Source organism: Equus caballus, chromosome 9 (assembly GCF_041296265.1).
Source record: "Equus caballus isolate H_3958 breed thoroughbred chromosome 9, TB-T2T, whole genome shotgun sequence".
Taxonomy (NCBI): domain Eukaryota; kingdom Metazoa; phylum Chordata; class Mammalia; order Perissodactyla; family Equidae; genus Equus; species Equus caballus.
This window is the reverse complement of record NC_091692.1, coordinates 62,948,077-62,970,657: the sequence shown is the minus strand read 5'-3', so window position 1 is coordinate 62,970,657 and position 22,581 is coordinate 62,948,077. Positions and strand designations below refer to the sequence as shown.

At 41.0% G+C, this 22,581-nt stretch overlaps 1 protein-coding gene across 9 annotated transcripts in view; it reads left to right on the top strand.

The window, feature by feature from the left end:
- The window catches only part of RRM2B (ribonucleotide reductase regulatory TP53 inducible subunit M2B), a 40,401-nt gene extending 30,240 nt beyond the window's left edge, over window positions 1-10,161 (top strand). For 6 of the 9 annotated variants that reach the window (XM_070221615.1, XM_070221611.1, XM_014728229.3 and 3 more), the window contains 2 exons: window positions 1,211-1,324; window positions 5,072-9,057. In XM_070221615.1, the coding sequence (XP_070077716.1) occupies window positions 1,211-1,324; window positions 5,072-5,224 (267 nt within the window). In that variant the 3' untranslated portion in view covers window positions 5,225-9,057. Of the gene's footprint in view, window positions 1-1,210; window positions 1,325-5,071; window positions 9,058-9,152 lie in introns of those variants that run through there. The other 3 variants (XM_070221612.1, XM_070221613.1, XM_070221616.1) reach the window with 1 other exon arrangement.
- Window positions 10,162-22,581: the final 12,420 nt, after the last annotated feature.

Below are 22,581 nucleotides of genomic sequence, written 5' to 3'. Positions count from 1 at the left end.
ATAAGTAAGAAGTATATATTAAGATTTTATGTATACTAAATTCTGTTTCAGGACTATTGTTCCTGTCTCATCGATCTGTCAAATTTCATGCCATAACAAACTATTTTAATTATTTTAGCTTTATATTTTAGATTTTTAGCTACTGGAGGGCAGTAATGGTTTCTTGTTTGTTTTGTATTCTCAAAAACCTAACGGAATCTAGCTTGAAGTGTGCACCAAATGTTTATAGAATGAATAAATAAATATGTTAGTGAATAGTAAACTTAATTTATAGCATATAAAGATCTCTGACTAGAAAGATCTTCATGCTCCACTTAGAATATATTTTTATCATTTGAAAGAACTGCAGTCATGCAGACAGAGATATGTTCTGAGAAATGTGTCATTAGGTGATTTTGTTGTTGTGTAAATGTCATAGAGTGTACTTACACAAACCTAGATGGTAGAGCCTACTTCCCACCTGGGCTTTATGGTACTAATCTTATGGGACTACTGTCATATATGCAGTCTGTCGTTGGCCAAAATGTCATTATGTGTTACATGATTGTAGTTTAAAAGTAAAATAAATGTTTTTAACTTTTTTTTTAATACTGCACAATTTAGCAACCATTGTTTTCATAATGGGAGGGGAAAAGGCATAAAATGCATTTTAGTATCTTTAATCGTTTTGAGAACTAAATCCAAACAGTTAATGTGTTTTTATTTTTCCTCTATTAACGCTTTACCACTGTCTTTCAATATAGTTGGAGTTCATTTTATCTCCCAAAGCTCCAATCCATTTTTATTTCTTTTTCATTTTATTTGTTAATTGAGTTTTTTCTCTTTCCTAATTCCCTTCCATATTCATGTTCCTCACAGTGATTATCTTTGGATTTTCTAGATATTTCAGAACCAAGTATCTTTTTTTTCTATTGAAAAAGCATATGAATTCAGGTCCTACATGTGCTCCTTTTTAAAATACCAGTAATTTGGCAGTTTCCATTTATTTTGGCCATCTGAGAATGTGAAATAATGTGAATAGTAATACTCCCAAACATTTTTCAACAAATGGACATTGCCAGAGTGAAAGGATTTATCCTAGTGTACTTTCCTTGAACAAGATCACTGACTTAGAAGATTAATAAAAGTAAAACCTCCTTTTTATTTGGAAAATACCTACTTATGTATTGTTCTGTCTTTATACTTTATTCTGTTTTTCTTTATATCTCAGGAGTTTTTAACAGAAGCCTTGCCAGTTGACCTCATTGGAATGAATTGTGTTTTGATGAAACAGTATATTGAGTTTGTAGCTGACAGATTACTTGTGGAACTTGGATTCTCAAAGGTAAGGTGTTTAATAATGTATTACTACAGGCTAAAATGTTGTAGTTGAGGCCACTAAAATATTTCACTGAAAGCGTTTGTAACATACTAGGCTACTTTTAAAATGTCCATGACAGAGCCTTGTTTTGCGTGAACAAATTGGTTTTGCAAAATCCTTTGAAACTTAAAATGAAATTCATAATAGAAGTAGGAAGCTGATAAATTTTGGAACTAATAAGCTCAATAAATTACTTTGTAATAATTGAAGGTATTTATTTAATAGGATTATCTCTAAGTAATTGAATTTAACATGTGTGTATATGTTTAACCTCATATCAATCCCTATGTGTCTATGTTCTAATTTTTGGGTTAATTCTTTTAAGTAGGAAATAGTTATTAGGAAGACATTAGCTGTCATAATTTGACTCTTTGAACTCAGTTGTCTTTGAATTATTTCTGTCATTTTCTTTATCAGAGATAATGTATCTGAATTTCATAAAGCGGTGTGCTTTTCACATGAGTTAACAGATGGAGGCTGCAGCCAGGCTACCTGGCTGTGAATCCCGGTTGCACCACTTTCCAGCCGTGTGATTGTAGGCAAGTTGTTTAACCTCCATCTCAGCTTCCTCATCCCTAAAATGGAGATAATGATAATACTTACCTCAAAGTATTATTGATGAATTGGTATACTTAAAGAACTTAAAATAGTGTCAGACATACAGTAAATGCGCTTTAAGTGGTCATGTTGTATTCGACATAAGTGGAACATTCACAGAATTTTACTGTGTACTATCCCATGGTAATTAAAAATGTATAGATTTTGATTTCTTAGCGAGGAAATGTAAGTTTAAATTGTGTTTCATGAGAAGCCTTATGAAATCCATGATGCTGGGGTAATCATTGCCTTTCTTGGTAATGCATTTATATTCTGATACCCACAGAAATACAGTAATGAAAGAGTGAGATGGGGCAAAGGTTTTTTGTAAGATAAACTACTTATATTTTATTATTTTAATTGCAAGATCCTCTCTATGTTTACTGATAATTAATGAGAGAAATCAAGGTTATAACTGTATTAATATGATCTCTTAAGTTTATAAGCTGTGTAGTAAAAAAAAATTTTATTTGTTCCTAAATTATACCAATATGTTTGTTATAGGAAAATTAATTTGCTTACTTATGCCTTGAAGTGAACTCACTGTCCTTTACCCACGGTCATATCCTCTCACCCACACAACCATGTTCTCCCACTTATTGGAAAATTATGAACCCCTGGGTCTAGTTTTCTCTTTGGGAACTTGCTAACTCTAGGTATATAAAGCATGCTTCCTAGAGAAGAAAATCTAAACATAGTATAAAACATCACTTTTCCAAAGTTCTTCAAAATATCTAGGTAAATTCTAAAAAGCAGAAGTTATATAGACCTCTTAGATTTTAAATTTGAAATTAACGGTAAAAGATTGCCCAGAAGTTCCATTATTTAGAAATTGAAAAGATACCCTTTAAAATGAGATTGAGAATGAAAATATAAACTAGTAGAAAATATAAACTAAATGACAATAAGACTACTGTACATTAAAACTTGTAGAATGCAGCCAAACGGATCTTGAGAGGAATATGTATAGCCTTGAATGTGTATATTAAGAAAATAAGATAATTTCAAATACATGAACTAAACTTTGAACTCAAGGAACTAGAAAGAGAACTATTCTTATAATTGTAGTTTTTGGTGAAATAAGAGATTATTTAAATTAAGAAACGGTTGTCGTGTATGCAGAATTCTGAATAGGAGCCACATTAATGATGTTTTCCACTTTTAGTTTAGGATTAGTCCATAAATGTTGAGTACTTCTATGTGTCAAAAATAAGCCACTTAATTTAGCCTGGTCTTAGTTGCTATGTCCATGCTATGAATGATTTGGATTAAAGTTTTTGGAAGGCCCCCAGTTTTAAAATCCAGTGAATTTGTGACTATTGGTCCACTTTTCTTTCCACTATACCTTGCTGTGTGTGATAGCTCAAATTTTCATTTCTTCCTAAACACACTGTTTCTGGCAGGCAGTTTCACAGAGCTCCACAACTCAACCACGTATGTCATCTGAGCTTTTATTAAAATATACATATATTTTATAAAGTATATATATATATGTAACATATATACATGATGTAAATCACAGAGCATGCAACTCACCTATAAAATGTCCAATTAATGGTTTTTAGTATATTCACAGAGTTGTACAACTATAACAGCAATCTGTTTTAGAACATTCTTATCACCCCACAAACTCTGTATCCATTAGCAATCAGTCACTTTCCTTTCTTTCCCCCATCCAGACTTTAGCCCTAGGCACCACTAATCTAATTTCTGTCTCTTTATATTTACCTATTCTGTATATCCCATTACATATAAATATAATCGTACAGTGTATGGTCTTTTGTGGCTGGATTCTTTCCTTAGAATAATGTTTTCAAGGTTCATTCATGTTGTAGCATGTATCAGTACTTTATTCCTTTTTATGGCCAGATAATATTTCATTGTATGGCTATACCAAATTTTATTTATCCATTTATTGGTTGATGACATTTGGATTTTTTTCCACTTCTTGGCTATTATGAATTATGTTGCTATGAACATTCATGTATAAGTTTTGTGTGGACATATGTTTTCATTTCTCTTGGATATATAGCTAGAAGTGAAATTGCTGGGTCATATAGTAACTCTGTTTTTAATCATTAGAGGAACTACCAGACTGTTTTCTAAAGCAACTGTACCATTTTGCATTAACAGCAGCAGTGTATGAGGGTTCCAGTTTCTCCACATCCTCACCAACACTTTTTATGTCTTTTTTGTTACAGCAGTCCTAGTGGGTGTGAAATGGTATCTCATTGTGGTCTTGATTTGCATTTCCCTAACGGATAATGACTTTAAGCATCTTTTCATGTGTTTATCAGCCTCTTGTCTTTAAAGAAATCTCTATTTGTCTATTCATATTCTTTGCCCATTTTTAATTGGATTATCTGAATCTATTCTTGTCTATGGTGTTCATAATTCCTGCTGGAATACTCCTAAATTCCAAAATCCTCTTTTATTGCCCTCATGAATCATTGAAATGTCTCATAGTTTCCATCAAGCTGTATCTCCAAGTCTGCTTCTTAAGTTCAGAAGCAGTAAAAGAGCTTCTTGTCGACATATGTACCACTTTTTGTTTGAGACATCTATGAATAGTGCTTATTTTATTTGGAGTCAATATGGATGGCATTTATTCTGTCTTCCCTCATCATGGTCCCTTAACATCAATTTGCTGATTATCTATTCTCTTATGAACTAAAAAACGTATTTAGGTCCACAGGACATTGTTGGTAATTTAATATTTTGTAGTATCGTGTGCATGTGACTGACTAACGGTAATAATACCTGAGAAAAATGCCTATCATAACTATGGTGTGTTGGATCTCTCAAGCTGTGAAAATATTTTAATTTGGTTGGTATTAAATCTTTCATTTCCTGAAATAGTCTTTTTTTTTTCTTTCTACTTCTTAGAATACCAGAAATGCTAGTATAGTTTCCTGAGGAAGTTAGTAGGTAATCTCAGTCATCTTAAAATTTATCTGCCTCGAGTGTCTCCAGGACCTTAGGGAACAGTGTGATCCTATAGGTGACTAGACGGGTGTTGGGAGACCTGAGCCCTGTTGTAGTTATCTGTTGCTCTTGTTCTGGGGTATAATTTGGCTTCTTCAGAATGTCTAATAACATTTCTTTTCTTTTCAGGTTTTTCAGGCAGAAAATCCCTTTGATTTTATGGAAAACATTTCTTTAGAAGGGAAAACAAATTTCTTTGAGAAACGAGTTTCAGAGTATCAGCGTTTTGCAGTTATGGCGGAAACCACAGATCATGTCTTCACCTTGGATGCGGATTTTTAAAACCTTCCCATATCTAAACCTGTCATTGGTAAATAGCAGTCTATTTTTCTCTGCTTTTTTTTAAAAAAAACTTTATCTCCTTTAGGGAATAGGAGTTTGCTCAAAAGGAATCCAAAACCAAATTTCAATCAAGTTGAATTTTTATAAATACACTCTAATTTTCCTGTTTAACAACCAGAATGTGACCTAAATGCTTTTGTTTTGTCACTAAGATATAAGATGGCATTATGTAGGGGGCCGGCCCAGTGGCGTAGTGGTTAAGTGCACATGCTCTGCTTCAGTGGCCCAGGGTTCACAGATTCGGATCCTGGGTGCGGACCTAGCGCCACTCATCAAGCCGTGCTGTGGTGGCATCCCACATAAAATAGAGGAAGATGGGCACAGATGTTAGTTCAGCGACAATCTTCCTCAAGCAAAAAGAGCAAGATTGGCAACAGATGTTAGCTCAGAGCCAATCTTCCTCAAAAAAAAATTTTTTTTGAATTGCATTATGTAGTGATTAAGAGCATGAAGTAAGGGGTCAGATAGGAGTTTGAGATACTGTCCTTACTACTTTGTGTCACCCTTGGCAAGTCAGTTAAACTCTCTAAACCTCAGTATACTTATCTTTAAAATGAATGTAACAGTAGTTCCTAAATTCATGAGAGTTAAGGCACAAAATAAGTGCTTGGCCAGTACTGCCACCACCATCACCATCACTACTATGACTACTTATTAATACTTTAAGTTGCAGTGATATTGTGATAAAATGCTCCCATTTCCTCAAAGTAATTTGGATTCTAAGTCCTAAGATCTAGGGTTAAATCTTTGTATTTTTAATGTGTAGGGAAGAATATAAAGATTTCCTAAAAAAGATTATAATTCTCTTTAACTTGAGAATAACTTCTTTGAATTCCTCCGTATGTAGTAAAGGAAGTTTAGTTGTTAGTTGCTTTGGGCAGGTTACTTATGGAGTGGAATCCAGGAGGTGATCATGGTAGTTGACCTTGTAAGCAAAAGGATTCTGCTCCATCAGAAATTAAAAGGGTAACTATTGCCAGATGTTGCCCTGGAGTGTTTAAAAACCAGGATAAATGAGCTAGAATGGCATTTCCCAAAGAGTAGTCCAAGAGCTGTTAGCCCCTGTAGATATTTTGTGGGAAGAAAAGGGATTCTGTGGTCAGATGAGTTTGGGAAATACTATATGGTCCATTCGTCTTTAGGATGTACAGTCAGTACATCAAAGACTGCGAAATTCTGCAGTACGTAAACATTTTCCCCCTATGTAGTCCAAACTTACTTAACACAGATCCGTTTTTCACCTGTCAACATCTCACTTAACTAGTGTTCCTCAGAACATAGTTTGGAAAAAGCTCCCGCAGAACGTTTTATACGTAGAAGAAGGGCTGTGGACTAAGCCAGGGAGAAGCTGGTTAGGATTATTCATCCATTTCAAATTTGTGCCAAGCTGAGTAATGCACCTGTGATTGACCTTAGCTGTTTTTCTTTAATATTCTTAAAGCTCTTTTATGCCATTATGAGAAATAGAATTATTTTCAGGGACCTATGCGTGCTGCACATAGCAGATGGTGAGGGACATGGAGGTCTCTGCGGAGGAGATTGAGGAAAAGCCGGGGGCCGAAGCCTCTGAGAAGTCTGCCCTCTTTATCGTTAGGAAGTGACAAGAGGTAGCCTGAGCCCCAGCAAGCAGGGGGGTTGCCCATTCACAACAAACTACTGCATAAAATTCTGGAAGCTAAAAATTAGAAATTTTCTCTTTGCATAAATTTTTGCTCCATTCATACCACAACTATTTAACTGATTAAAACTGGGAGTTCTCAAGTGAATGCAAAAGGAGCAGGCAATAACTTTATTTTTTAGAGAGAATATCAGAAACTTGAGATATTTTTGCCTATGATAATACCCATTTATTTGTTCAGTGCTTCATAGTTTGCAAAGTGTTTTTACATCACCTCATTTGATCTCCCAACCACCGTATGAGCTTGACAGAGCAGCTAGTGTTGGAATTTTACTGATGGAGAGAGTGAGGCTGAGAGAAATTAAATGACTTGGCCAAGATCTGCTCATCATCACCACAATGTAATTTTTTTTTCTTAGAGCTTATCATATTTTTGTGTTTAGTCCTTTGCCATCCATCTTGATTTGATTTTGCCTATTTCCCCATTAAAGTATCACATACTTTAATTAAGGTGTGGTATCTTATCATCTATGTTAATTAAAGTATCAAAGTATCATAAACATTTTAACTATATTCAGGTAATAGGTTCAAAGATATTTATCTCCTGCAATGCAAAAACTTAACATTAAAATCAATAATGTCTGTAATGACATCAGAATGAAAGAAGAACAGTTTTACAGTCCATATTTCCATCGTTTTGAATCCAAGTCTTTCTCAGAGGTGATGACAGGTGCCTTAATAGGAAGCTTATTTATAGCAGCAATAAACCTACCTGTATTGAGATGAAGAAGTTTTAATACCAAAATACTGGATTTTTAATGCACTGGATTATTCTATTCGATGTTCTAAACACTTTTCCAGACCTCTAGGTTGCATTTTTATTTATTATGTTTAGGATTTTGATTCTTAGTTCTTAAGGAATCAAGAAGTTGTAGAATATCTTTTTAATATTATCTTGCAGATAAGGAAAAAAACACAGAGTATGTTTACAACCTTTTTTTTAACAGCGCATGTATTTAAATCATTGGTATGGTAAACTTAAGTTCATTCTTTAGGAATCTAAAAACTTGTAGTGCTAGGTTAGATTGCATTTGTTTGAACTGTCTCATTGTGGTGCGTAGAATCATGGCTTGGAAGGACTTGGGAAGACACTTTGACCCAGTGCTTTCAGACAGGGCTGTTTTGCTGTCCAATTATATACAATAATACACAATTATTCTTACAACATAAGCTTATCCCAGTAATGTCTTGATATATGAGATTTTTACAGTTGTCTCATTTTGGAACATCCATATTTTTCTCCTTCTTTGGCCATTTTATTTTTCATTTGTTCATGAAAAAGATGATTGAGAAAATATAGCAGCTTGCATATTTAAAAAATATTATTTAATATTTAGAATTTTTCATTTTACATTTAAATATGCTAACATCATTGTCATAGAATTCCCAAATTGCATTTGTGCAGATTAAGCTGAGGGCTAAATGTCACTAACTGATTTTCAGCGATAAAGAAAGCTGCTGCTGCTCTGCCTGAAAGCCAGTTTAGTCCTGTGATCACGTATTATGTTTCCGAACTGAGTTGAGTGACTTGGTAGCCAGCTCAGGAAATCTTCCCCAGCAGAATCTGCATGAGTGGCACAGAAGTGAAATCTGTGTATCTTTGTTTTAAATGGTCTGCTCCCTTTTAGACAGCTACAGCTTTGAAGGAAAATCTGGTATTCCTGAGGCCTTAGGAAGAAAGGATTTAAACCTTCAAATTTTGGGCTTAATTCTGTTAAAGAAAATATTGGTGAAAATGGAAGGCTGGAGAATGATTTTTTGTGTTTTGTACAGATAAAAATTTAACAATTCAGTCTTTTTCAGACTCAGTTCACAATGTTCTTAACTTATGCATTTGACTCTGGTTTACAACTATGTCTTGATTTTTCCAAATAGCTGATCATGTAGCAAAGTTATTTGATATCTATTGTGTAAATAGAGAGCTTTACTAGGTGTGGTATACCTAAATATTTTTTGCTAAAATAAATTATGGTCAATTAAGCCAACCCTGCATATATAGAATTTGGGATTCCCCCCCCACCCCCCCAAAGAAATGAGTTGTTTTGTTATGTTTTTGGTTTGATATGTTGAAATAAACTGTATCATAGCTACATCATTTTGTGTATGTCCTTTTTGGGTAAGAATGTTTCTTTATAAGTGCTCGGGCTTCCCTAATCAAGGAATGTATGTATTTTCTTTTTGTGTGTACAGGGAAATACATGTTGGTGTTACTTTGCTCACCTGTTCCCCTACCACTGCTCTTTGACCTAAGAAGAACTCTCCAGTTGTCTCACTCATCTACTTTCTCTCAATCCATGAGCCTTTCTTCATGTCTCTTTGTATCCAGCTGAGATTCTATAATCCATCATATTACTGGTAGTAACATTCTTTATCAATACCCTGAACTCTGTTCTTCCTCTGCAGTTCTACCTTACATGGAAAAACCAAGGAAATTCCTCCGCCCTGTTTATGAATGCAGCAATCCAGTTTTTCCATATTTCCCACCCCAGCAGCCAAATGCTACTAGAGAAAAAGTCATACAAGACAAATTGAGTCTTCTATAATTTCATGATTCCCTATTGTCTTAGTCCATTTGGGCTACTATAAAAAACTTCCATAAGAAAAAAGGAACCCTCATACACTACTGGTGGGAATGTAAACTGGTGCAGCCACTATGGACAACAGTATGGAAATTTCTCGAAAAATTAAAAATAGAAATACCATATGACCCAGCCATCCCACTACTGGGTATCTATCCAAAGAGCTTGAAATCAGCAATTCCAAAAGTCCCATGCACCCCTATGTTCATTGCAGCATTATTTACAATAGCCAAGACATGGAAGCAACCTAAGTGCCCATCAACTGATGACTGGATAAAGAAGATATGGCATATATATACAATGGAATACTACTCAGCCATAAAAAAGAACAAAATCGTCCCATTCACAACAACATGGATGGACCTTGAGGGTATTATGCTAAGTGAAATAAGCCAGCTAGAGAAAGACGAACTCTGTATGACTCCACTCATATGTGGAAGTTAAACATGTAGACAAAGAGAACAGATTAGTGGTTACCAGGGTAAAGGGGGGGTGAGGGATGGGCACAGAGGGTGAAGTGGTGCACCTACAACATGACTGACAAACAATAATGTACAACTGAAATTCTATAAGGTTGTAAACTATCATAATCTCAATAAAAAGTTAAAAAAAAAAAAAAACTGCCATAGACTGGGAGGCTTAAACATGACATTTACTTCTCACTGTTCTGGAGGCTGGGAATTCCAAGATCAAGGCGCAGACAGATTTGGAGTCTGGTCAGGCTTGCTTTCTGGTTCCTGGACAGCTGTCTACTCGCTGTGTCCTCACATGGCAGAAGGGGCAAGGGAGTGCTCTGGGTCTCTTTTATAAGGGCACTAATTCCATTCACGAGGGCAGAGTCACCTCCCAAAGGTTCCCCCTCCAAATACCATCACAGTGGGAATTAGGTTTCAGCGTGAATTTCGGTGGGACACAAACATTCAGTTTGTAGCACCGATCTCAGGACTGTCGGACAATCCAACTACAGTTTCTTGATAAACTTGTTCTCCGTTCTCCACAATTGCTTTTTCACACCGTCTTCACCCTCAGCTCCTATTCTCACTTCCAGAGAAGTGCCTTTATCATCTGCTTTTTCTTTGTGGACTGTGGGCATGCAAGAGATATTCTCAGAGTCAGCAGGAAAACTTGACAATATAGGAGCCCTTAAATCTAGAACCTAAGAAGTTGGCGGTAGAATTCAAGATACAAATTTCTATGCATGATCTCTTTTCTGTGGAGTCATTACAGTCAGGGAGTGATGAAGCAGAATATCTGTTTTGCGCTCCTTTCTTCTAGGAATAACAGCCGTTTAATCCTGGGAGCCGCTGCTCCCACTCCCACCACCTGGCTCTTGCAGGGCTGCCAGTACTAGTACGTGCTCCATCTGTCTGGGCACGGGGCTGGGCACGTGATCCAGGCGGGGCCACGTCCTTACCTAGGGGTTTTCCAGTTGCAACTAAAAGAGGAGGATCACTTTTATTCTAATGACAAAGCTAGAGAAAGAGTCCTAGCTCTAACTCTCGTGAGGCCCAACTCTATCCTGATTCTTTGCAGCATTTCGTAAATAAATGCCTACTGTTTGCCTAAGATAGTTCAACTTAAGTTTCTCTATTTACAACCAAAAGGACACTAGTTAAAACAGAAACTGGTTCCTGGAAACAAAAACAGTGATTGGAAAGAGTGAGGGTGTCCATGTACGTATCAGTCAAGGAGCTGAGAACCCAGAATGTGCACCTTGGGTAGACCCTGAGAGCCAGATGTTTAAGTCTTCAGTGAAATAGAAGTGCTGTCTGGAGGACAAGGCAAAGAGTAGGAGAAGGGAGGCCTAGCTGAGTTGTGAGTCTCAGAAGAACAGGGTTGTTACAAAAGAACGTGTTGTCCATGGGCTGTGTGGTCATCCTGCAATGAAACAACAGCTGTCCTTGTTTTACATGAACTTTTTGGGTGACTTGTGCATCTGGACGTTCTGAAACCTGCGCCAGCTCACAACCACATCGCTCTGTTCGTTTCTCCAGGGTAGCACGTTTACACATCATAGGAAATAAGAGCTTCCTCCAGTTGGTCTGAGTAATGGTCAGTGAGTGTGTTCTTGGCAGTCCCTCATCATTAACGATAGTGTCCAAGTTCTGAGAGTGAAACTGTGCTTCACTATATCTTGAAAATTTAATTCCTAGTAAAATAATAAACATTTGTACATACTTTAGATTTTATAAGGTGATTTTGCAACCACGTCATTCCAATCATTTCATTGGTTCACTAATTTTTTTCTTTTTTTAAAGATTTTATTTTTTCCTTTTTCTCCCCAAATCCCCCCAGTACACAGTTGTATATTCTTTGTTGTGGGTCCTTCTAGTTCTGGTATGTGGGACACTGCCTCAGCATGGTTTGATGAGCAGTGCCATGTCCGCACCCAGGATTCAAACCAATGAAACACTGGGCCGCCTGCAGTGGAGCGTGCGAACTTAACCACTAGGCCACGGGGCCAGCCCCCATTGGTTCACTAATTTTATGACAAATTGCTATGTCATAAGAATATTGTTGATAAGGGACCTGAGGCTCAGACAAGTTAAGTTACTTGCCCAGGGCTTACACAACTGGTAAATGTTAGAGGCAAGACTCTGACCCAGAGGTCATGGCTTTAGATCCCATCATCTTTTCACTCAGTGCACCCAAATTTCTCTTTCTACTGCCGGTGGTATTCAAGAAGACTTTTGGTGGGCGATGATTCCCTTGACCTACACTCTCTCCCTAACACGCTCCATTTGCAGGTGCCAGTTTAGAGCTTCATTTGTCCATCTTGACGTCCTGCCCCAGAGCTGGCTGGGAATTGTGTTTGAGCATCACTTCATGGAGCATGTGGAAAGGGCTTATCTGGGGCCTTGCTGAAGTAGCAATGTTTGAAGACATCAGAACTGCAAGGGCAATTGATAGTTGTTTGCTAATCATATTTGGGAAATAAATTTTCAAGAATATTTAAGTAAAAAGTAATTTAATTTTAAAGTATTAAAAGTAATAGCACAGGTGGAACTCAGAATGGCGTATCCTGAGAGTGGTTGCATTTGACAAATTTTGGAAACCTTAAACCACATTTCTACTGTCTCAGATGGTAAGAGCTGCCCAGGTTGGAGCTTCCCAAGAAGTCCTGCCCAGGACTCAGGGTTATAAAGTGGTAGCAAGTAAAGACAGGCTTGCTTCAATCTGTGTAAATTCCAGACCACAAGGCAGCTTCTGCCTCTAATTCCTGCCATCTGTTGGTGTGGGTCTCTAGGTTTGGAACCTAAAATCTCAGAGGACTTGCACTGCCCTTCGTACAGTTTTCTGAGTCTAACCTGCTGAAGGCAACATCCAGATACAATGAGCCTTTACGTCTCTGAGAAAATAGAAGAGTAAAAATCTCTTCCAAGCATATCTCTGTGTGTGATGCAATTCATCATCTGCTCACGTCCAGGGGCTCAGCTTCATCAATGGGCTGCAAGAGATTGACACAGAAAGTTTTTTCCCCTTCCAGATTTTTCGCCCTGCTCCTGCCTTCTTAACTGACTAGTCCCTACCCATCCTTTGGGAAGGTCCTTTTCTCTGTGTGTTCATAGCTCTCTACACTCTCTATCTGGCACATGGTGTGTTAAAATCGTAATTGAGCCACTTTCAGGTGAGGACAGTGCTTTTACGTTTGTATTGTCCGTGGGACACACAGTAGCTGCTCAGTAAGTATTTCCTCAATGAATGAAGGAATGACAGTCATAATTAGTTGAATCATGAAGCCTTGTGTCATGTAATCAAGATAAGCTGGTAGCTAGAAACTGTCATTTACAGAGTACACACGACCCACACTCTTTACATAAGTCATCTCATTTAATGCTCTTAACCCTGTTGGGAGGGTATTTTTTCCACCTTCCCTCCACAAATATTCATTGAGTGCATCCTAAATGCCAGGCACTATGCTAGGTGCTGGAGATCAAACCACGAAAAGACAGACATGACGTCTGCCTCAGGGAGCGTAGCGGGTAGACACATAATAAACAAAGTAAAGAAACTGTTATTTCCTCCATTTTTGAGATGCCTTTCAGAGAGGTTCTACTCCTTGTCTGTTCCCTGCTTAAAGTACCACAGATAGAGCCAGAATTCTCTCCCAGTCCTGCTTGATACCAAAGTTCATGCTTTTCCTAGAATGCTCTGGTCAAGATATAGCTGCAGCTCTGCTGGGCACAGAGTTCCAGGCCCCGGGAGCAGTGGGTCCCAACCCCCGCCAGAGGGCTGCACGGCAAGGGGTGGCGGTGGTGAGAGCCAGCAGCTGCGGGTGTGGCTCAGGCTCCAGGGGAGAAACCGGTGGATGGGAGGGCCAGACACTGCTGCATCCTGCTAGCAGCTGGCGGGCAGCGTGTTGCCATCAGCGGGGGATTTGGTGGGCAGGGCTGATGGAAGTATTTAGCAAAGCTAATTCCATCTAATTCTCCAAAAGGGAAAATAGTTGCAGCCTCTTGCCAGCTGCTACCAATGTAGGGCTAAGTCACCCGCCCCCAAGTGTCCCGCATGGAGCTAGAAAGCCAAGGAGGCTGCCTGTGGCCCGGGCCTTCCCTGGGGCTGGGTGAAGCAGAAGAGGCTGGGGCAGGGGGCGAAGGAGACACTGTTCCAAGTCCCTTTCTGTGCTAGGCAGGCCAGAACCATGACTGGCTGCTCCCCCGGCCCCCCATTCCCCATCTCTCCGGCCTTTCCTTCCTGCAGGTGGTACCTGCTCTGGAAGATCAGGGAAATGTTTTGCTGGAGGTCTCTTTTCCTGACTTCCTCGTGGTGGAGCCCTTGAGCCACCAGTTTCTCAGCTCAGAGGCTGCTCCTGCACTGCAGGTAGATTTTAAAGAAGAAAGATTCTGTTTCCAGATGAATTTAGGCTGCTGGGTAGGAGGGAGGCATCTGAACATATAGAAGAAATTCATGCTCAGCACTGGCCCTTTGGGAAGGGGGACCTCCCAGCAGGATCCCTGGGGGAATTTCAATTTCACCCCAGGCTGGCTATATAGAAAGGAAAGTCTAGGGGACATGCCACAAGTGAAGTCCGCATTTCAGTACCAACTGAAAGAGGAAAATCCTCTTTCCATAAACGGATGCTGAGCGGTTATGAAACAACTGACCAAACCGCACATCCTCGTGAGGAATCAGGTGGCCTGTACCAGTCACCTGTGACTTTGGCATTTGCTTCGCCATCAGTTGAGAGGAGGGGATGGTGAAGAGGGGAGGGTCAGAAATGGCAGAAAGATGGCACTTACCCTATGGCCCATTCTAGGAGGATCTGGGGACGGAAGGGAATGTGTTAAGTCTTGTCTTTGTGCCGGAATGGGTCACATGAATTCTTTTGGCCTTGGACACCAAAAGCTCCTGTCCACCTCAGGCAGAGGAGAGTGATACCTATGGTCAGGACAGGATGGAGGTATTTTCCCAATTCAGGTCTGGGGAGCAGGTCTCCTGGGAGCTAGGGGTCATTAAATGATGCTCTCTCCTATGAAACCTAAGTCTACCTTGACCCAGTTAACTCACTTGGAACCCGTAGAAAGTACCTCAAAATGTGGGACGCTGCTGTCGTGAGGTGTGGAAGAACGTGGGCTGTAGTCAAACTTCTTGCCTTCACATCCTGCCTCTACTAGTCTCTGGCTGGATGACTGGCAAGTCATCATCTGTGACACTGGGAAGAACAACTGTGTGGACTTAATGTGTTGTGGAATATGCAGAACGTTTAAAATAGCACCCAGCACACAGTAAGCACTCAATATTGAAGCTGTTATCACAAAGCTTCATCTAGAACTAAAATTCCGACTATGTGCCTGGAACATTCCCCTTAGCTCAGAGAGACCTTAAAGTCGATAGTTCCTCTCAGGCTGAGCTATGGGCTTCTTGCTATGTCACCTTTAACAATTTCACCATTGGATAGGTTTCATCTTCTAGACCGATCATTTAAATCTTTAGCATATACTTCTAAATGGTCTTAGTATCTAGCATTTTGGTTGTCTGGGAAATATATTCTTGTGTTTCCTTAACAAATAATATAGCTGTACTCTGCCTACAGCATTAGGAGGGAGTAAGACTCAGTTCACCTGAATCGTCTGTGCCCGTTTAACATCCTTTCTTGCTCTTATCATGAACGTCCCCTTCTAAGGCTAATGAACAAATCACAGGCCCTCATAATAGCCCAGGCAGAACAAAGGTGAGGGCGACCTGGAAGGAGTGGCTCCACAGATCCTTGCCCGTGTTCGGATCCAAACCCCACCGAGGCGACACAAAGGGGAGAGGGCTGTACTCCTTTCTAGGCCAATTTTGTAATGGACTCTGGTGCCTGGCAGAACAGCACGAAGGGGGAGAGCTTGCTTGTCCTACCTTCTTGCTATTATAGGCACAGGCAGTGAACATCCATACACACACGTATATGTATATACAACGTACTTGTACGATTTCATACATATCCATAACTTTCCCCTGGGATAAACTGGGTCAGAGGAATGCACAATTCCAAAGCTGCCTCACGTTTTTTTTTTTTAAACTGTTTATGGAAGTAAAATATGTATATATAGCCAGGTCTGTGTTTTTTTTTTTTCTTTTAAATAATAGAGATGTTTATATAAAAAACTTTCCTTTTACTAAAACTGTAGACGTTCTAAAATCTTTCCTTTGGGCTTAGGGAGGGGAGGGTTTTTGTTTTTACTTTTACTTTTGGCCACACTTCTATTTATCCCCATGGATAAATGTCTTAGCTGTTAGCTAAGTTGTCTACTACAAAGCTGTTCACAAATTGTTGCCCATTTCCAATGACAGAAGCTGGGAAAGCCACATACTTGCTTTCCCAGACTCCTTTGTAGCTAGAAGTGGCTAATGGGCTCAGTTTGGCAAATGAAACATAAAGGAAAGCCTGTTGGGGGCCTTATGGAGAAATATTTTTTCCTCTTCATTAAGAGTGATGCTTGTGAAAGAAAATTTCTGCCGGGCATACTCTTTTGTGCCCTGCCTTCAAACAATTGGTGTGAGGATGTGATCCTTGGAACAGTGGCAGCCATCTTGTGACCATGAGGCAACAAGCATGAGTAAAAACAAAAAAGCCAAGATATTGATGACAGAAGATGTAAAAGGCAAAAGATGTCTGGATTTTGAAGATATTGTTAGATGGCTGAACCATCCTTGGAACCTTCTACCTCCCATTTTCTGCTCCATGAAATGACCAGTACCAAGATTACTAAGCCATTCTTACAAATGGCTTCTATTATTTATAACGAATGCATCTTAATTGAAAAAACCTCCCCGTTTTATTTTTTTTTAAAGATTGGTACCTGAGCTAACAAGTGTTGCCAATCTTTTTTTTTTTCTGCTTTATCTCCCCAAATCCCCCCGGTACATAGTTGCACATATCTTAGTTGCAGATCCTTCTAGTTGTGGCATGTGGGATGCTGCCTCAACGTGGCCTGACGAGTGGTGCCATGTCCACGCCCAGGATTCGAACAGGCGAAACCCTGGACCGCCACAGTGGAGTGCGCAAACTTAACCACTCGGCCACGGGGCCGGCCCCAAAACCTACCCCCTTTTAAACAATTCAAAATGAGATCATTATCCCTCCCTTCTCATCTTGCGTCCCTCACCCATAGGGTGGTTTCAATACTCCCACTCTGATTACATTCTTTGCAAACCACTTAAAAATGTAAGACACCGAGTTCATTTCTCAGCAATTCTGGCATCCTTGACAAATGTTCCTTCCCACCCAGCCCTGGTTCAGCCTAGCTTTTCCACATTGTGGCAGAGGACACAGTAGCCCTGAGCAGTCAGCTGCCTTTCTGCTGGCCTCATGCTTCTGTGCTGCCTCCCCGGTCCGCATGGCGGCAAAGTCAGAGAAGAAGGCGGCTGAGGCAGTCCTGGGTTCTGCTGTCGGGCAGCCCTGCCTCCTGTCACTTCACGACTCTACCCCAGCGCCCTTCCTTCCTGAGATGGGATCACGGTGAGTGGGGTCTCTGTGTCAGTGTCTTTTAAATTAGAAATGCTTAGTGTTCAAACCAGAGCTTCTGTTCTGAGAAGAGTACATGAGTCGCTTGCGCCTGGAATACAAAGAACTCAGCGATTCCTTCAGATTCAGAGACAGCTGGAATCATTTTTCCTTCTGCAGGTATGTTTGGATTGAGTGAAATGTTTGATTGCATTACTCCTGAAAGGCTGGTTTCCTGTTGTGATTTAGCTAATATTGAAGTTTCCTGTGACAGGAATAAATTACAGGGCTTATTCCATCCTGCAGCCCACACATTTCAAAACAACCCAGTGGGAGACTGGAAGCGTGTGCTCATGCCGTGTGGCTGGGGTGGGACGGGGCAGGTGGTAAGAAATGCCTCCTTCCTGGCTTAGAATTTGGTAACTGAGGAGAGAGTGGATGGGGTGGGGGTGCAGAGGCTCAGGTGGAGACATTACAGGTGCATTTAGCAGAGACCGACATCCCCAGTGTGTGGTGCAGCGAAAACAGAGCTGGGCTGGGAGTGAAAGAGAACCATAAAGTGGAAAGATGAGATATTTTGGTCAAAAAGACAAGAAAAATTTCGGCACTACTATTTATTAGCCATATGACCTTGGATGAGTGGCTTGAACCCCCCTGAACCTCAGTTTTCCTATCTGTAAAATGGGTGTGTGTGTGTGTGTGTGTGTGTGTGTGTGTGTGTGTGTGTGTGTGTGAGAGAGAGAGAGAGAGAAAGATTGGCCCTGAGCTAACATCTGTTGCCAATCTTCCTCTTTTTGCTTGAGGAAGATTGTCACTGAGCTAACATCTGTGCCTATCTTCCTCTATTTTGTATGTGGGATGCCACCACAGCATGGCTTGATGAGTAGTGTGTAGGTCCATGCCCAGGACCCGAAGTGAACCCTGGGCCACTGAAGCAGAGTGCACAACCTTGACCACTACGCCACAGGGCCAGCCCCTGGGTGTGCATTTTGAATTGAGGTTTAAAGGAGTTACAGGATAGTGTATGCAGTTCACTGCAGTAAAATGAGAGGAACCCGGATCTGAGCTGGGTTTAGGAAGGGAAGAGCACTGGGAGAGAGGGGAGGGGGTCATATCCCGGCTTGTGACTGAGCTGGTCCCGGTGGGTTTCAGCCGTTAAATATTTGAAGTGGTAGCTGACCCTCCTGTGGTCAGGCCAACCCCTCCTTAAAGCTTTGTTATTCTTGGGATAACCTAGTGCCACTTGCAGGCTTATTTTACAGAGAAAGAGATTGAGGTCCGGACAGTCACGAACCTTGCCCAAGGTCCCGCAGCTATTGCAAGGCACAGCAGTAATTGGAACTAGGCCTGGGTAACCCACTTTAACTTGCTTGGCAGCTTTGATCTTGCCTGGTAACTTGGCTTTTAAAACTTTCAGCCTCAGGCTGGCCAAGGGGAAAATGAAGTAAAATGAATAAATTTTACTCAGGCCATCCCCATGTTTTGTGCCCTTTCACCTCTCCTCACCCTCTGAACTTTCTCAACTATGAATTTTCCCCACAGCTACCACCGCACTCCATAGAAAACTTTCCCCCAAGCTCAGGAACAAGACAAGGATGCCCACTCTCACCGCTCTTATTCAATGTAGTACTGGAAGTACAAGCCAGAGTAATTAAGCAAGAAAAAGAAATAAAATACGTTCAAATTGGAAAGGAAGAAGTGAAACTCTCTCTTTTGTAGGTGACAGTTTTACATATAGATATTGATTTTTAAACTTGTTCAGAGTAAAGTGTAAATGACTGATAACCTCTCTGAGTATTTTCTATGAGAGGTATTTTCTTTCAAATTCTGCATATGAAATTTATTGTATCAATCAGCTGATACAAACTTTTTTATTCTTAGCTTTTCCATGGCTACTGAAATCATAGTAACACAGAGTAACCTGCCCTACCCACATTGTCACATATTGCCTCTTACCAGGCCCCTTTCTCCTCTTTCTTTCTCCAGCTTCCTCCCAACCTCCTCTACTCATCTGTTTGAGAGAAGGTTGGGCTATGTCTATGGTTCTTAAAGTGTGGTAGCTGGACCAGCAACACCAGCATCACCTGGGAACCTGTGCAAATGCAAATTCTCTGGCCTGGTGCCAGGCTTGCTGAGTCAGAAACCCTGGGCTGGGCCCCATAGATCTGTTTTAACAAGCTCTCAGAGTGATTCTGATGCATAACCAAATTTGAGAACCACTGGACTATGGAATGGAGTAAAACCAGTGATTTATTCTCATAAGAAGATGTTGGAATATTAGCTAAAGAACAGTGGGAAATAAGTCAACAGCAATACAGTCAGACATGTTGCACATCGAATGCCCATCTCGGCTTAGCTTGGTATTTTGGAAAGGACTGCCTGCTGGGCTGTTGCCCTGGCTTCTGCCCCGCCCCCTAGTGCTCCCTGGGCTCCCATCGGCTCACTCTTCAGTCCCTCTTCCTCTTCCCACCCCTTCACTCACTCTGGCTCTATCCCAAGCTGAGGCAGATACCAGCCCCCTCAGTTTGGTAACACTGTTTTCTAGACAGCCTCCTCTGGCCCATCACCTCTCATACCACCCCAAGTTTTGGTTCCAGGCTCTGAAATCTTGGAGGCTCAGCTTCCTGAACATTTAATTCTCTCTTACAAGCTCATGGAACAACAGCACAGAAATGCCCATCATTGGGGATGGTTCCTTGTGTCTTCCCCATTGTTGGACAACTTACCACGTTTTCTTCATCCAACTCTCAGAACAAAGCAATGGCACCTTGCTTAGCTGCCTAATTCATTAGTTCAAGGGTCTTTTCACTACATCTCATTCTAATCAAAATGCAACCATATGGAGAGTTGCAGATGCCCTTGGATGAGAAGTTCCTGTTTAAAAAGGCCAGCTCTTCATCTGGCAGCCAGGTGGAACTTTTGTCACCTTTGAGACTGGCAGCATCGAGAATATCTTCAAAGGTTATTCCTGCTCCAGGGGCACCTTGTGTGAGGAGAGGGACCTGGGTAGCGAGCCTCGACAGCCACAGTGTGCAGATTTATCTTCAGCCTTCAATCTCATTGTGGAAGTTAAAATGTCCCCAACTTTTGGCTTTATCTGCTTATCTGCGATTTTGCTCTCTACAGTTTCAGTTACCTGTGGTCCAAAAAATTTAAATGGAAAATTCCAGAAATAAGCAATTCATAAGTTTTAAATCGTGCACTATTCTGAGTAGTGTGATGAAAGCTTGTGGTCGCACACCATCCCACCCTGGATGTGAATCCTCACTTTGTCCAGTGTATCCACACTGTGTACACCACCCTCCTGTTCGTCACTTAGCAGCCGTCTGGGTTATCAGACGACTGTCATGGGGTCTCAGTGCTTGTGTTCAAGTAACCTTTATTTTACTTAATAACTGCCCCAAAGCCAACTTTATTATTAGTTATCGTTGTTAATTTCTTACTGCGCCTAATTTATAAATTAAACTTTTTCACATGTGTGTATGTATAGGAAAAAATAGTATTACTGTATAGGGTTTGGTACCACCCACGGCTTCAGGCATCCACTGGGGGTCTTGGAATGTATCCCCCGTGGCTAAGGGGGAACTACCATATGTGCAAGCCTGGTGGTGTATCACTGTAAGGCAGTGTTTGTCAAAGCTTGAGCCTCAGTTCATCCGAAGCACCAGAGGGGCGTGCTGGGAGATCTTGGGCGGTACTCTGGATCTGCTCAATCGTACTTTCTGGGGTGGGTCTGGAATCTGACGCTTAGAGAGAATCTGGAGGTGATTCTCACGTACCCCAAGGTTTGAATAGGTGGTGGATTTGTTTTCGGTCAGGATTTGCCCCAGAATAAGCCTTAATCCATGCAACGCAAACCGTGTTACTATCAGGCTCAACTGTGATTGTAAATGCTCCCATTTTGTAAATGCTTCTCCCTGGCTGAGTGTTAAGAAATCAAGGCTGAGTCAGTTTGTGGCACAAATGAAGCCCCACTATGAACAATTTCACACATTTCCTGATATTTCCCTGACCCATTCCCGTGAAATCCCCCAGCCTCAGGTATTTTGAGAGGCTGGCAAAGGTTGCCTAATGTGGCTTCGGATCCAGTCTATCAGGCACAGCCACTACGACGGGTCTGCCGCCATCTCCTCTCTGCCCCCATCCTCTGGTCACAGAGCAGCCCAAGACACCCCCAGTCCTGCCCTCTGTTTAGGTTTTCTAGCCCATTGTCCAGTGGTGTAGCCAGGACTCCAATAGCCATAGGGAGGGGACCAGCCCAGTGGCGCAGCCGTTAAGTTAGCATGTTCTGCTTTGGAGGCCAGGGGGCTCGCCAGTTTGGATCTGGGCACAGAAGTAGCACTGCTCATCAAGCCACGCTGTGGCAGGCATCCCATATATGAAGTAGAGGAAGATGGGCACAGGTGTTAGCTCAGGGCCAGTCTTCCTCAGCAAAAGAAGAGGAGGATTGGCAGCGGGTATTAGCTCAGGGCTAATCTTCCTCGGGAAAAAAAATAGCCATAGGGAGATCTCCCTCCTTCCTATACATCCTCCTTGCAATTAAATCTAAGCTGGTCATTTGGCTCTGCAAACTCGGTTTCACCCAAGAAGGTTGGCCATGGGGTTCTGAGCACAGAAGGCATCTTTGGAGCCCTTTGATGCTGATGTTTGGACCCCCAGAAAAGACATTTTGGAGATGGTTCTGTGGCTAGCAGGGAGAGTCTGAGTCGGATTTCTCAAATGTTAAATAAAATGTTTTAAAATTTAATTATAAGAAATCGCTTTTATCTCACAGCCAATGCCTTGGGATATATTTCTCTCACTTAGAGGATGTTTTCTAACTTGATGTATTAACTTGGTTCTTTAGCCCTGGGACAATTACCAACTTGACAGAAGGAATCATAGCTTCACAGACTGGACCAGAGGGCAGCCTGCTTGTTGTGGAGCTGGGGCCTGAGAGAGTCCCAAGCTGACCCTCGGCTTGGCTGCTCCGAGGGCCCTGTAGGGATCTGGACAGAGTTTATTACCAGTGAACTCTGCTATTGTCTTTCCTATTAAATCTAAAAGGAGAATCAGGGTTTTCCCTGAAAGTTTAGTCTTTACTGCTTTTGTTAATACGAGGAGGGGAACT